Below are 16,981 nucleotides of genomic sequence, written 5' to 3'. Positions count from 1 at the left end.
TTAAAAATTACAAATTTTTAGGCAAAGTTAATTTTATTAGATGAGATTTATACTAAAAATTAAAATAGGAATAATAATATACATATTTTACGTTGCCTTACTTTTTGCCTAAGCTTTGTTGTGTTATTTCTTAGTTAAAACTGTGAAAGAAAATAGATTTTATTTTATGGAATATTTATAAGACACTGGGATTATAAATTAATTTTATTTCAATTCTGAGCCCGAAACTCTGTATGCACAGGATGTTCCTTAAAGATCGCTCTTAATCTATATATATTTTTAGAGTCCTTAGCTGAAAATTTAAAAAAAAAGAAGTAAGAAATACATAATTGGTTTGTAAATAATGTTAAGGTGTTGATAAAATAAAAACGATATCGAAATCTTTCAAATCTCCAGTGAGAAAGATGGGAACGAAAACATTAAAACCAATTTGATTGCCTGATGAATTTTGGAAGTGTTTATTGTTCTAATAACCATCTCAACTCCTCTCTGTTTCCTCTGGCCTCTGGCAATCAAACCGTTTTTGATGTTTTCAATTCCGCTTTCCTTAGTAGAGATTCGTAAGATTAAAATAACGTTTTCGATTTTTTTGGCATAAGTATTATTTTGCAATCTTTAATGCAATACTTTCTATTTTTGACTGCACTTCAGATAAGGATATAAAAAGTACATAGTAAGGGTGGTTATTACGGAACATTCTGCTGAAAAATGAAGACACAATAGAAAATGATAGTTTGTATTAGAGTTATTTTATTTAATTTTATTATACATACAAGGAGGGAAAATAAACCTTTTGTTTAATCAATGTGACACGTGTAATTATGTTTCGCCAATGCTTTACACTTTTAAAGCAAGATTTTGTAATTCAATGTTTTAAACGTGACGTTTTAAGCGTAACACTCTCGGATATAAATAAGAAAAAATTAAAATAATCAAAAGAACAGCTGCTATGATCAATGATATTACTTTTTATGAGTGCTCATTTTTTTCTCTTTCGTTTATAAATATCTATTTAAATATATTTTATTGAGTAAAAAAAAACTGATTAATATCTTCATGTTTTTGAAATACTAACAGGTAAAAAGTATTCTGTATGTCTTAATGAAGTTTAGTTAAATCTTGAAATTTAATTTAATTTCACTTTACTTTTACGTTTTCTAGGGATTTAGTTCTATCCTGGTGGCTGCTGACCACCCAGTTTCAAATGGATGGTTAGTAGCTTTTCTGAGAAGCAAGTGTCATCACCGTTCAATGCTGACCACCTTGAAACCATTCTTGCCTTTGGTTGACGGTGACCCCCTTGACAGACTACGACATGTTACTATACTTAAAACTTTTCATATTTTTAGTTGACGTTTCACTTAAATTTTGTTACTAACACGTGAATTAAGTTAGTGTTTTTTCCACATTTTCTCCTTAAAAAAATGTTTATTATTATTTTTTTTATTCTTAGTTTTCATTCCATTTTTAGTTTTTAATCTATTTTTTTAATTCTCTTTTTTTATTTTATATTTAATATTTTTCACGGTTTTTTTCACATTCGGCTATATTTCGTTTCATAGCTAGTACGCTCTACAAAGAATTGCTTACCCTGTGTGTGAGTACATGCATTGTGAAGTCGAAGTTATATATATATATATATATATATATATATATATATATATATATATATATATATATATATATATATATATATATATATATATATATATATATATATATATATATATATATATATATATATATATATATAAAATATTCATTTATATTAGGTTAAATAATTCACCAATTTTGTATTATAAAAATTACTGGAAGTAGCGTAGGATTTTATTTACTAAAATAGATATAAAGAATATGATTTTATATAGAATTATAATAATCGAAATATCGAGTAATATTATTAGGTTTGGATCCGATGTATATGCATAGTGTATAAACATAGTGTATAAACATAGTGTATAAACATAGACTGATTAAGAGTGAGCATTCGCGGCCCGAGGTCCCTAACTTGAGAGGGTCCTCTAAATAGCAATTTAAATTTTTTTTTTAACTTCATTTGATTATTTGTAATATTTCTATTACACTATTAAGCCACATCACTTTCTTAGACATTTTGTTGTGACAAGAGCTTTATCATAATCCTTGCTTGCTTTTATAATCACCATAATTATATATTAATAATCTATTTCTTTATTTTATTAATTGCTTAAAGAGTGTCCTGGGCCCCAGAATCTATCCTTACGCACAAAACGGAAAAGTATTCAAATATTATTTCATCAGTCAATGATGTGTCATAAAAGTAATAAACGGAAAATGATTTCCGCTAAAAAAAGTTATTTTTTAAGCACTCAGTTTAATTAAAGCTCTAAGTTAAGTAATTTTTCTAATGATCCACTTACGTGACAAAGTATGATAAAATGCTTTGGAAGTCACAATAATTAATCAACGCTTTACGCCAATAAAATGAGAAAAAGCGCAAACTAGCAATACCAACGATTACTAAGGCAACCCTATATCAAAACTTTTACTCTTTCCGCCAATGAAGAGCGAGTGATGATATCAACGTCATACTGAACGTCACAATTTTCCCACCCATCCATACCGCGATTCGATCTTCAAATTAACCACAGGAGAGGAACGTACCTCAGAGGGAAAAAGTTGTAAAACTTTTTTTTTCTAATAATCTATCCCTAAAAATATCGTCCTCGAATCTTTCCCCCTCTCTCTATCTCTAGTCCTAAAAGCTCTAAATAGGCTAGTTCGGAATTTGTTCCCATAGGGGAAACATACCAATTCGTCTCATGCCGCAGTACCGTCCGTGATCGGTGCTCGCTCAACCAACCTGCCAATTCGCCTGTTGTATAATTACTACCGATGCAGGTATCAGAAAGAATTAGCTTTTTTAAATGCCTCGCTGTTTCATCGGACGACCGGCTTGATCATCTATAGACATTGGATATTTACTTGTTTTGATATTTGTGATACGTTTGTGACTGTGATAGTTTTGCTCCGTCCATTTATTATTTGGTCAACAATTATTAGTTGATTTTTGTTCAAGTAAAACTTTTGACTCATGCAGAAAAATTTTGAAGCGAATTCAGACCCATCGAAGGGGTCAAACATTTTGTAGTGTAATTAAACAATGGATGCTAGTTTTTATTTTGTACCAGCAGATGAAAACAGTGAAGAATTAGGTGATCAGATTGTGCCAAGTACAAAATTGACTTTAACTAATAAGCAGTATGAAATACCACATCCGTTCAAGCCCTCTATTTTGACTGTAAGTAAAACATTTTTATTTACCTTTCTTTTGTAGATAACTTGTTTAAAATTCTTTACACAATCTACATTTTAAAGATGTACATTTAAAGACTAAATTTATATCTGAAAATTTATTTAGTTAACTAAAAACAAATTTTTTTCGTAATTTGCATTATAATATTAAAATACTCAATGGGGAATTGACTAGGAATTCGTTTATATTAAAGCGAAATCAAGGTTTTATAAGTTTAATTTGTTACGACCAGAATTACTAACACTGGGTTCATATCAGTAAATATTGTAATCCGGTGTTCTTTGCTTTTATTAGTGTTTAGATTCGTGATTTTAGATTATTATTTTATAATCTAAATTTTAATAGATATTAGATTTGTAATTTTAAGTAGAAATTTCTACTGAAATATTATAAAATTGCTTGTTGTAAAAAAACATTGCTTGTTGTAAAATACCCAAGTTGATTTAACGTTGTTACAAATCGTTGATGCAAGTTGTTGTTTCAAAATTAGTGCCAGAAATTTGTTAGAAGGGGTTGTAAATCTTGAGTCCAAGACACATATCTTGTGTTTCTCGGCGTGCACAAGAGATATGTAAAAAAAAAAAAAACTTTTTGTTAATAAGACTGAAATGTTTCAATTTACATTTGGGCGATAGGTATTGTTTATTGATAAATTAGTGATGTAACTAATTCGCCTGATTTACAAGCTTTATGTGCTGCTGTGTGCACATGGGTGTCGCAGAGGTCGAATGTTTAAAGGGGGACGAAATTAAATTACAGTCACAATAGGGGGTTCTCTTAATTTCACACATTGAGAAACAATATCTTAATTGTGTTAAAGTATTTGAATAAAGATTCCTTATTTTATCTCTTTCTTGTTTCTATCTTTAATGAGTTTAATTTGATAGTAATTTTCCTGGTGTGAAATATTGATTGGGACTTACAAGAAATTTCTAATTAGTGAGGGGGGCATATATACCGCCCCCCCTTCAGAAGCGCTTATGAATGCATAATAATGTAGCTATTGTTGTTTTATCGATTGCAAAAATATTCATAAATTCCACCATAATGCCATGCTTCCGTATTTGCATATTTCATTGGTTAATTATAAACTTATATTTATCAAAATATATTTCAAGCTCTCATTTTCTGATATACTATTGTGAAAGGCCGATAATTTCGTGGCTGATTAACTGGGATTTCAATAAAACCGAGTTATTATTTTTAAATTTGAACTTTTTTGTTTCAACTCTTCTTGATATAGAATTACTAGTCTCTAAACAAGATATATTAACACCAGATTACTTATTCAATTGTACTTCATTACACTTTTGACATTAATATGTGACAATATGGTTGCAAGATGGAACTGCATTTAACTGGAATATTTAAATAGGACAAAATAACATTCATTCCCTTAATCCTTATTTCTTTTTTTTTTTTTTTTTTTATAATTGAAATACTTAAAAGTTGTTTGCATTTCAATACGAGTGGGGTTTCTAGTTGTTAAACTTCAGCTTACATGCAATAGCAAAATAAATTAAATAGACTCAAAAAGTACTCACATAAGCGAAAAAAACCAAAGGAAAATAAATCTGATCTGAAATAAAACAGTAAAACTACCACCAAGCTGCTGAGTTTTCATTAAATAGTATAACTGCCTTAAGAAAAGCAAGTCCAAATTCTTTTCTTGGTGCAGGTGTTAGATCTAATTTATTATTCTAATTATGAACCTTGTTTGTTCAAATATAACTCTTTTTCTTGTTTTAAAATTATTTGTTTTGTCTATCACTAGTTAGAATAAATTATAAATGTTCACATTAATAGATGAATAAGAAAGCAGATGAGAATTTGTCTTAACACAAGCTGCTCAGATAATGTGTCTTTTTTTTTTTCATCACTAAAATTATTTTTGTGATTGCTTAATATTGTACTTACTGCATAGTTTTTCTTCATTTACTTTAAATATGATTTTGGAACTGCAGTTATTCCATGATGTTGCAGATCAATGGGGATTTCTGCTAGTGGAAAAAAAAATAAAGCAAATATTTTTAAACTTCATGCCTCTAACAGAATGCGTGCCAACAAATTTAAGACAATTATTTCGATTTTAGTTTAGAGTGTTGTAATTGAAGAACATGAAATCAAAAAGTCAATAACTGAAAAAATAAAAGTAAATCTTATTTCTATTCATTGATCTAATAAAATAAGTTCACTCAGAATTTGACAGATCAAATAGTTGCTACAATCCAAATTTTCCTTCCGAATCTGTTGCAACTTATTAGTAGTATTTTTTCATTATAATTAAGTGGTAATTAAAACTCATTGAAAATTATCTATTATTAGGATATATATCTTTATGAGAATATGGTAATTTGATATTTGTTGTTGACTTAAAATTATGCTAAAGCAGCCTAATGGTATTTGCTAATTCTTTTTACATACTAGAAATATATGTATACTAATCTGTTTTCTGTGTTACTTGCTTTGTAAAACCTTTTGCGAAGTGTTGTTGTAAATGGTCTAATCGGCCGTTTACGCATCAAGAAGAATATCATGTCTCTTATTATCTTTTGAAAAGATCATTCGATTTTGATCTTTTAGAGGCGCGGTAAGCTTGGTTTTAATTTGTTTAATTATTACGAAATCAGTTTCTAATTGCATTCTTTTTTCTAATTATATAATATTAACTTTTTATGTATATCTTTAAAATAAAGATATATATTTGCTTTTATTATGATAAAGCATCCAGAAATTCGGAAGTCCTGGGTTCTAAAGAATCGTAGTATGTATAAGTCTAGCAGAATCAATTCCTGCCCTCTAAATAATAATAATAAAAATAAAAAAAATAAGTTAGAAAAAAAAGGCCATTATACGGTTTATATTGTTCTAGTAATTTCATATTTTCCATTCAATAGTGGAATGCTTATTGGTAGCTAATTAACAGTAATAGTAATTAACTTATCTTCATTATTATTATAAATTTAATATATTGCAGAGTACACCTTATTTTTTATGAAATACTTATTTATAACGGAAAAGCGTGTGTGTTTCGGTTATTATCTGGCCATATTTATACTATCCATATTTAAACTTGTTGCACTGAAAACTAATTTATAGAATCTAACTAATAATAACGTAATGTTCTATGGAAATAACTATAATGAGAAAACACGAGGAAAAATACCACTCAGTTTTAGTTAATTAAATGTTTCTAAAATTGCAAAATGTGCACCGAGTTCAATTATTATTGTTGTTTAAAGTTGTAATAATTAAGACCAAAATGATTAAAGCTGTTAACAATTTTATACGGAATCCAAAATTGTTGGAATTTAACTGATACTCATGATTACCACAAATTGAATGTATAAATCTGGTACGCATGAGTACAATAAATTGAATGTACTACTAGACACAGAATGATTTAATTATCGTTACATTTATGGCGAGAAATTTCAATTGTTATCTGTGTTTTGATATCTACATTTAAAAATATATGTTAACCAAACCCTTCATACAATGGATATTTACCGTTTGGATTGGAAATCACCATTTTTGATTATATATGGTGGAAAAAGTTTTCAATCATTTCTGCATTGTGTAAAGATATTTTCTACCCGAGAATAAGGCGAGTTAGAAAACAAATAACTTCTTCTCAAGAAGAATTAAATGTTTGTTCTACTTTCTGTCTACTGAAAAGCTTTTTATTCAAACAAGTAAAAATTTTAAGAGAAAAAAAAAAGAATCAATGAAGTTATTTTCTTAACTTGTTTCATGTTATTATTCATTCGAAATCGCGGTTAAATGTACTGCATGAAAGACAACTGTGGTTAAGCTTCTTTTTCGGTAAACTTGACTTATTTTGTGTTTTAAATATGCAAATGGGAAATTAGCATAAATTTTATGAAATGAAAGCCAATAGTTATAATAGACTTATTTTAAGAAAATTTCATGTGATACTAAATTTTTAATTATTATGCACTTTCAGTTAGTAAAAAACGCACAACATTCATAGCGTTTTTCTTATATATATTTTTTTTATTGAAAGAAAAAATACTTCATGTTTGCCATTAAATTATGTATTAATTTGAGAGTAAAAACTTAAAGATACAATATCATTGCAAAATAGAAATTTAAGCCTATTACTTCATCAAGAGTAAGTTAAAAAAAATGATATTAAGCGTTTATCTATTATACCAAGAGCTAAAATTTGAAAAGATTAAGGGATTAAGTCAATTAAATAATTCACCTCGTAATTGTTTTCCTAAATAAGACTTGCTGTGCACAAATAAAAGTATTTTGTGTGTATTATATTTTTTAGGTGTCGACGATATCTTTGATACTTTTTTCTGATCTTAATTAGTTGTTTGTGCGCATTAATTCGTCTTGTTAGTGTGTTTCGATCTTTAAAACTGTAGTTCACATAACTTTTGTTCCTCAGTTTGGTAAACTATTTACTTTACTAAACAGAGTCAAGGAAAGTTGTTAAGGACTCTTAAACTTCGCACTTTTACTTACATTAATTTTTTTTTTTTTTTACTAACTTGCACATTTTTAATCACGGTATTTAATTTATATATGTATTGTGGGACATTAAGCACGCACACACACATGTGTACTGTGAATGTTGTGATTTATATGATGATTATAGCGAGATAATGGGAAAGCTAACTTTCCCATAAGTATTTCGTAATAACTACCGTGTAATTAATTATCAGAGTAATTTTATGTGAGTATCTATTATAAAATATAGTATCTTTAATGTTTTCATTCTCTTGTTTTGAAAATGGCAATAATTTTTTTAATAAAGTATACCGGATTTTTAAATCTAAGATAATATTCTATTTCGAATAAGAGTAATTTCATGTTTGAAAAAAAAAAATTCTTCATAATTACATTTCTTCCAAAAACACATTACTAATTTATAACATATTGGGGTCTTATATAAATTTCCTCGGTTTTTAGTGTCTTAAATGTGTACAATTTTACACATAGTTTCCGAAAATGCAGCCTTTATGAAGCTCCACATACACAAAAATTGTACAATACCTAAAATGTTTAATTTTATTATGAAGCATTAGTTAATTTCAATCAAATTAAATATTGGTTAATTAATGAACGATTAATTAATGAATGATTAGTAAATATAATGAATTAGTTAATTCAATCATATTCAATATTTCAATCAAATTAAATTACTCTTAAAATGTTATTATTTAATTTTTTTTTATCACAGAAAGTAGGTACATAAGAATGGTTTGGCACAGTTTTTGTAAAAATCTTAGGAGTTTATAGAGTTCTAAGGATGCCAAAATCCAATTTCGAGGAAGAAGTGGATTTAATATAGCATTTTTATTCGTATTATTACTTCGAAAAGATGTACTATCTCAGCATCTCTTTAAAGGAAAGGTTCGAAAATAAGTTTTACTATTAAAGTTTTAAATCGATAAACTTTTTAAACTCTTTCATTGATTTTAAATTTTTCTAGTCAGCTAAAATTTATCAATTTTTTTTCTAAAAATGTAAAGGACAAGTGTGATATGCCCGAATTATTTCTCATCATTCAGTTCACATTTTTAGTAGCACTACAAACTGATTAAAAATTAGCGTGAGTTGTCTTCTAAAGACAACGTGTTGATACAGTTCTAGACAAAAATTAATTTATAACGTAAAAAAACTTAGTGATTGTTGTTAGGTATTCAGTATATCACTAATATGACGTATTTCAGTTTTTCAATAATTATTTTTTAATTTAAATCTGGTAAGCTTACATCTTGTGGGAGTACTAGTCAACAAAGTAAATTTTGGCTTAAATTATCAATTATTTAAAGGGGGAAAGAGAAGCATTGTACAAAATAATTTAAAATTGTACTATTATTGCAATATTTTTCCACTGTAATATTTAACTTTTTGAGAGCTGCTTCAATCTGACCTTCCTATTTCTTTTTATTTATTTAAAATATTTTTCTTACATCAGCTCTTTTTCCCTCTTTTTTTCAAAAAATGTGCCCTTCTTCCGTTTTTCGCGTGCTTGGCCAGCCGTATGATTATGCCCCTTGAAGTTACCCTTTACGTGAAAACATTTCCGTCATATCTTCATAGAATTTCCTTGTAGAAAAAAAAAATATTCTAAATTGTTTTAAACTTTACTTGGAAAATAATTTATTATTTTTTAGTTATTCCAATAGTTTTAATTTTAATTATCAAGAAAGTTTGATTAACAATGAGATTAATTTTTGTCCTCTTTAGTGATTCGATTTCATGGATGATAATTTTATTTTAATAACATATATATCCTCTTTTTTTAATTTTATATTTTCTTCATAATTATTTTTATCCAACCGTACGTGTTCTATCTTCTTTATCAAACTATATAAGCTTTATAATTTTTATTTATCAAAGAATAAAGTATCAATTGAACAAATAAAACGTAGAATAAAGTGTAAGCAACAGTCTTAGTGTTGATCGTTTTTGCTTCTGACAAAGACTTTTTTTACTTATTTAGAATTATAAAAATATAAATTATGAAAGAAAGCAAATTTAAAAATTTGCAAATAAGATGAGAAATCATAGATCATTTAAATAATAACTAATATAAATTTTAGGGAAAATAAACATTCATAACAATGCAAATTTTAATTTATTTTTTAAAAGTAAATCGTTTTTAACGCGTCTAAAATTCTATAAACTTGTGAAAACGTGTATTTTATTGGAATATCCATTTAATTCTTGTTAATTGTAAAAATTTTTTAGAGTAGTTTCAGCTGGATATTTGTTCAAAGTATTAGGCAAATATATCACAGTACTATGAAGAAGTAAAATTTATAAAAAGTTAACATTATTTTAACTTTTTTGTCTATTTAGCACAGAGCTTCTAATTTATGTTTAAGATATATTTTTAATCTCTTAAGAACGTAACTTAAAAAGTTTCCGAACGCTAGAGAAAATAATCCGATTTTTTAATATTTCTTTGTGACCATTTTTATTAAATGAGCTACCTTTTGAGATTTAGTATTATTAAATAGGAATTTAGTATAATCCCTGATAAGTTTTACCATTAACTGAATTGATGAGTAATGCAATTAGGTTTCAAACATAACAAATGATATGAAATATAACAAATATATCACTTTGTGATATATTTTTGTGCTTGTTTAACGTTTCAAAACGTGTTTAATATGTCTATTTCAAGTTTTGAAACGTTTCAAGTGTTTAATTAATCCTAGAAATGTTTTTAATAAATAAGGAGGTAAAGCACAGAAGGAATAATTCTTTTGAAGCAATTTCAGAAGCTTCTAAAGCTTTGGAAAAGTCAGTCAATTATTTTAAATATTTTATTTACGGGAAAGATGTTAGACTTTTAAGAAACACTTATAAAACCGAACGCTTAGTGTTAGGTTTTTGGGTCTTAAAGAATAATTTTGACACTAAAATGGTATGTTTTGTGCCGTAAGAAATAGTATGGAAGTCAGTAGTCAACGTCGTAATGAATTGCAATGAAACAATGCACTTCAAGGTAAGTTAGAATAAATGATGTTTTTTGTTTTTTGAACTTTTCAAGTACTAATAGGCTACTATAATAGTTTTGGGTTTCCTAAAACCAGTAGAAAACGTTATCCTAAAAAAAAAAGGAAAAGAATATTAAATTATTTTTGTGTCATTTTATATCACAGCAGAAGACAATAGAAAAAATTCAAATTTCCTAACTTTTACTTGCCTAAAACCAACAACAGTTTTTAAACATGACATTATTTAAGAAAATGCATGTTTTAAAAGTATTCTTTTTAATTTTTTGTATCTTAATCATTAATTGCAAGCAATTTATTTAATTTTCTTCTAGCGTTATATTAAATCTAATGATTTGGTCTTCTAGTATAATGAAATTCTATTCAAGGAGTGGCTATGACAATAGTTATTTGATTGCATTAAAAGAAGGTTAAAATAATATTATAAATTTATTTTAATGCTGGGAGTGGTATTTAAATTATTCTTTTGCTCTTTTACAATCTAACTTTTTAAAATTATCCATTTATAGTATTAAATGACACTAAAATGGTATGTTTTGTGCCGTAAGAAATAGTATGGAAGTCAGTAGTCAACGTCGTAATGAATTGCAATGAAACAATGCACTTCAAGGTAAGTTAGAATAAATGATGTTTTTTGTTTTTTGAACTTTTCAAGTACTAATAGGCTACTATAATAGTTTTGGGTTTCCTAAAACCAGTAGAAAACGTTATCCTAAAAAAAAAAGGAAAAGAATATTAAATTATTTTTGTGTCATTTTATATCACAGCAGAAGACAATAGAAAAAATTCAAATTTCCTAACTTTTACTTGCCTAAAACCAACAACAGTTTTTAAACATGACATTATTTAAGAAAATGCATGTTTTAAAAGCATTCTTTTTAATTTTTTGTATCTTAATCATTAATTGCAAGCAATTTATTTAATTTTCTTCTAGCGTTATATTAAATCTAATGATTTGGTCTTCTAGTATAATGAAATTCTATTCAAGGAGTGGCTATGACAATAGTTATTTGATTGCATTAAAAGAAGGTTAAAATAATATTATAAATTTATTTTAATGCTGGGAGTGGTATTTAAATTATTCTTTTGCTCTTTTACAATCTAACTTTTTAAAATTATCCATTTATAGTATTAAATTATTCGTAATTTATTACGGGCAATTCTCTACTTTTTAAATGAAGAATAGTGAAAGTTGGTGTTCTTCATTACCTTTACATAGTGTTTAAAGTTCAAATAAATAGAATGATGCCTCTTATGCAGGAAAAAAAAAGTTTTAACTGATTATAATTACGGGAATATTTTTTTCTTCTCTGAGAATTTTACACTAGGAAAAGAGTATGGTCAAAACAACCAGCATATGGGTAAATTTACCGTGTTTCTGGCTCAATGGGATTACTAAAAGGCCCGGTAATTTTTACCGAAGTGCTTAGTAATAATGATTTTGATTAATTTAACAATAAAATATGGTTTTATAATAAGTGATAAGTTTTGGAAAATGTTGTTAGATTTGGTAATTTTTATCATGGCATAAGAACATGACATAAATACCATTTAGTCGGTTAAATTCACATTTCAGTTTTGTATTTTATGCTAAATCTGTGGTAAAAAGAATAATAATTTTGAAAACCTGAATTTCTGGTAAACCGTAACGATATGGAAGGAATAATTAGCAAATAAATGGTTTAATGACCGTATATTTTGGTTTTGAAAACAATAATAATTTTTTTTTATTAGAAATGTCATTATTAAACAGTGTCATGATACCATAATTATACCAGAATTTTTCTCTCTGTACTCACAAAATTAATCAAAATAGTTCATAATGTTTAAATATATAGAATGTTATTCAAGCAGAAAAAGTTTTAGTTGTTGTCATAATAACATTTATTTCAGTAAGTTTAAATATTCGTAAATTTATATGAAAACTTTGAAGATATATAAATCTTCTATTGTTAAACACATAGTTAATGTTACAATTGAATATACGACGTTTTTTATACTTACATTCCTTACGAGACGTTATAAGGGAATTTTCTAAAAATATAAAATCTGAAACAAATGTTTTAATAAAAAAAAAAAGCCATATGAATAAATGTAAGGGAATATTACTTAGTAATATGTTAACGTAAATTTTGTAAAAATCGTTATTTCACGTTGAAATAATAAGCGAATTACTTACAAGATGACATTCTTTATTTAAAAAAAAAAAAAAAAAGAAAATGTCATTCAGTATCGAAGTTCATATCGCATAAGTCAAAATTTGTAAATCACAAAAAGGTAAAAAATAATTTTGATTACCGAAAAGCTTATTTTCTATCCTAATCATATGGAAGTAGAGTTAATACTTCGATTAAAATTGAAATTATGAAAAATTTGATTTTAGTTTTCTCTTCAATACTGTAGTGCTTTTGGCTTATTCTTTTATTTTATTTCTAAATTAGTTTTCTTATAGTTTTTATAAGTTGATTAATAAAATTATTTTAAATTTTATTTTACAAATATAATCACACGTCAATATTCATTCTTATAATTTTGTTTAATTAATATAAACTTTCAGCGTACCTATCTATATTATGAGAGTTAAGTAAAACTGTGAGATATTACGCATGATCAGGAGGGAGGAGTACAGTACGCTCGCTGTGGTTCAACAATACTAGAGTGTGTTCTTGAATGAGCAAGCTGATTGTTACGAGCATTGAGTATAAAACATAGCTATTTGATTTCGTTTTATATTTTCATAGTTCTTTCACTGAATTTCTATAGAATGGCAGTAGAATAAAATATTTTTTAAAATTATTTCTCATGAGATACGAACGTTGACTAACGGTGCGGACATTTTTTTCTTGAAACGGTCATGTTTAAATAAAAAACTGCGTAATCTTTCCTACCAAAATCGGAGAGGTTGTTCGTCGGCTACTAAAATATGGAGTGTTCTTTCTTTGCTAAAAGAAATTACATAAAGTTCGGACTGACAAAAAAGAAAAAGTGACTGATAAAGTATGGCAACTATTTAAGAGTCATCAATCCAATTCATCATAAGTTACATTTTCTGATTCTTTAAGATTTCATCCATAGTAAAAATTTTTTACTTATAAAATTGAATTCAATAGTTTACAAAAATCTTTGAACATTGTCTTTTAAATGCATTTATTATTGTTGATAGTTTAATTGTAGTTATAATTGTTAACAATCTTCTCTAACCTTTAAGAACAAGTAGCACAGAGGAGTTTTCTTGGGTTTATTATAACAGCGTTAAAGAAAAACAATAAAATATCAATTAAAATATATGCATCAAAAATAAATGAAATCAACATTATTCATGGATATATTTAAGCAATAATTTAATATTAAGATTTGATTTAATTATTTTGTGTTGAATTTTTTAAAATTCTCCTAGCTTTACTTTACTTTTTTTTAATTTGAAGGAAAGCAATCTAGAAGTAATTAAAATTTTTATGTAAAAAATGAAATTTAGAATTCAGATGTGTAGAAGTTTTCAATAAAACTGCGTCTATTTAAGAACTTTAAATTCCAACAACATCTTGTTTTTATTTCAGGAATTTGTGATGATATTTTGAAAACAAAAAAAATTACTTTAATGTGTGAGTAACGTATATATTTAAAACTCTGTTTATGAAGTTATTATAGTGCTTAAAGATATTAAATAACAGATGTCCTGGCCTCAACTCAAGATAGTTCATTTCGCGAAGAGGACAATTTTCAAAGTGTTAAAATTACTAAGACATATCACGAAATAAATTAGATTTTCAGATTTCGGTTCGTCAATTCGCAAGGTGCTCAAGATACTCGGATCATTTTAAAATCGTAGAAAAGGTCAAAAGGTAGCCTCACAGCCATATACGTCACCTAAAAGTTAATCTTCACGTTTGCTAACCAAACAAAATATTTCATTTCGCTCGTTAAATCCAGAATCTCTTCAAATTCTGGCTCGATATAAGTGAATTTTACTGCAATATAAATGCACAAAAATATACTTCATATTTACTCGTAACTAATGAATGCCCAACTAATTTTAACAAAACCCTGCATGTTTAAAAAAATAAAAATTCAAAAACTAACATAATTGATAACTTGTCAGTTTGTTTTATATTAATAAGTACGTAAAAGTAACATATAAAATAGTATAAAGGTGAGAAATGCATTGAAAAATAATATGCTGGATAACAGCAACCATTTTTGCTAAATAATTAACGCCTAAGGAGGAACTGATGACTATATACTAAATAGATTAAATGAAACCCGAAGCAGTCACACTATTTTCAATAAATTCTGGAAAAACAAGCATAACAAATTTAACAATAATTAGAATTTTCAATATTTATGTTAAATCTGTTCCACTATATGGATCTGAGCCATGGCATTGCAATAAAAATAATATGAAAAAACTTCAAATATTCATTAAGAACTGTTTAAGAAGAATCTAGCGCATCAAGTAAGTCCATAAAATTTGCAATGCAGAAATCCTTTGAAAGGCTAAACAGAAACCAATAGATCTGCAAATTAAAAAATTTGAACGGAAATGGATTGGTCATGTTCTACGTAAACCCTATAATTTCATAGTAAAACAAATTTTTGAGTGGAACCCCCATGGAAAAAGAGGAAGACCTAAAAATACTTGGCGCAGGACGATTTTAAACGAATTGAAAACAACAGGAAAGACATGGAGAGAGGCAAAATATCTGGCCACAAATCGAGTGAGATGGAAAGCTATGATAGAAGCCCTATGCTCCAATTAGGAGAGATAAAGGAATATGTATGCGTATGTATTTTCGCTAAATAACATACGGTCAAAGAAATGCGAAGTCTGAACAAAATCAAGAGGGATAAGAATGCATGTTTTAACTAGAAAATAAACCACCCATAGGAATAATGCCATTTGACAAAAGAAGGAAAAAGTAAATAGAATTTTCAAACCAGAAAGTTATGATTGATAAGTGTATTGTCTCAGAAAAGACGTTTACAAAGATTAAGAATGCATCTTTTTAAAACTGAAGAAATACTGTACAATGGGGATTTCTCCAGGAAGATGCAATATCCTCTTTTGCATCAATAATGTAAAGTAGTCTATATTTCACTAACTTTTTGACCATAGGTCACGCTCATGACCACCTAGAATAACCTTATTCTTTTTGGGGGGTCGTGTCACTTCATCTTCATTCGAAGCTGAAATTTTTGTCTTCGTGTAATTCTTAGTCACTGAAAAAATTTTGTATTGAGAATGCAAATGTTGTTTCTCAAGTGATTTACTTGCACGGATGGTTATGCCATTTCTAATTAAAACCCAATTCTGGGTAAAAAAAATAAAGATATAAGGTATTTAAACCATTCATTCGTTTTTTCGTTCGCCTGGTAACGGTTTACCAGAAATTCTGGTTTTCAAAATTATAGTTTTTATTACCGAACCTTTAGTAAAAATACAAAATTTATAAGTAAACTTAATGAATAAATGATTTTTTTGCCATTCTGTAAGGTTCATGATTAAATTACTTCGTTCATGTTATTTTGTTCATGATTAAATTACTAAATTTTACTACATCTACCAAATTTTATCACACATTACAAAACCATATTTTATTGTTAATTCGACGATAATCATTACCAAATCGCTTTGGTAAAAATAACCGAGTTCTTTGATGTTCTCATAGAGTTAGAAATACGGTAAATTTTACCTTATTCATGTAGTTTTGACTATACTTTTTTTCTCAGTTTGTGATAAGTAAAATAAACTTAATTTCGGTCACTTTATTAGAACGAGTGATTTAGTTCGATGTTCCAATGGGCGTTAAAATAACGTTGCCTCTATGGTATAGCAAACGGGAATTAATACATTGTTCGTTAGAATGGGGGAGTTTTTATGTTAGGGTGTACTAAAGAGTGCACCATGACATCAGTACTATGTATTTTACCAATTTAGAAAATTGATATTTTGGAGTAGCTTATTTTTAAATTACTATAATTTGCCTGTTACTTCATCCGTGACATTCTTAGTAAGAAGCCATTTTAAAGTTATATTGTTGAATGTCGTTAAGAGGCTATTTATCATTTTCAGACTTGTCTTAGTTATTGTGGTGGGATTCAATAAATTATATAAATTTATCTGCTTCAGAGTTTCTGGGAGGATTTAATCTAGTCCTTCTTTAATTCACGTTATCTGGCTAAA

At 27.1% G+C, this 16,981-nt stretch overlaps 1 protein-coding gene across 1 annotated transcript in view; it reads left to right on the top strand.

The window, feature by feature from the left end:
* Nucleotides 1-2,553: 2,553 nt before the first annotated feature.
* Nucleotides 2,554-16,981, top strand: part of LOC107450101 (uncharacterized) — a 61,252-nt gene continuing 46,824 nt past the window's right edge. Inside the window, exon 1 of the mRNA XM_016065829.5 lies at nucleotides 2,554-3,280. Within this exon, the coding sequence (XP_015921315.3) occupies nucleotides 3,143-3,280 (138 nt within the window). The 5' untranslated portion in view covers nucleotides 2,554-3,142. The remainder of the gene's footprint in view (nucleotides 3,281-16,981) is intronic.

The sequence above is a fragment of the Parasteatoda tepidariorum genome, chromosome 11 (assembly GCF_982258835.1).
Source record: "Parasteatoda tepidariorum strain Cologne lab strain chromosome 11, Ptep-v5.0, whole genome shotgun sequence".
Taxonomy (NCBI): domain Eukaryota; kingdom Metazoa; phylum Arthropoda; class Arachnida; order Araneae; family Theridiidae; genus Parasteatoda; species Parasteatoda tepidariorum.
Note: the sequence above shows the minus strand (reverse complement) of the source record. Positions and strands in the feature narration are given on the sequence as shown.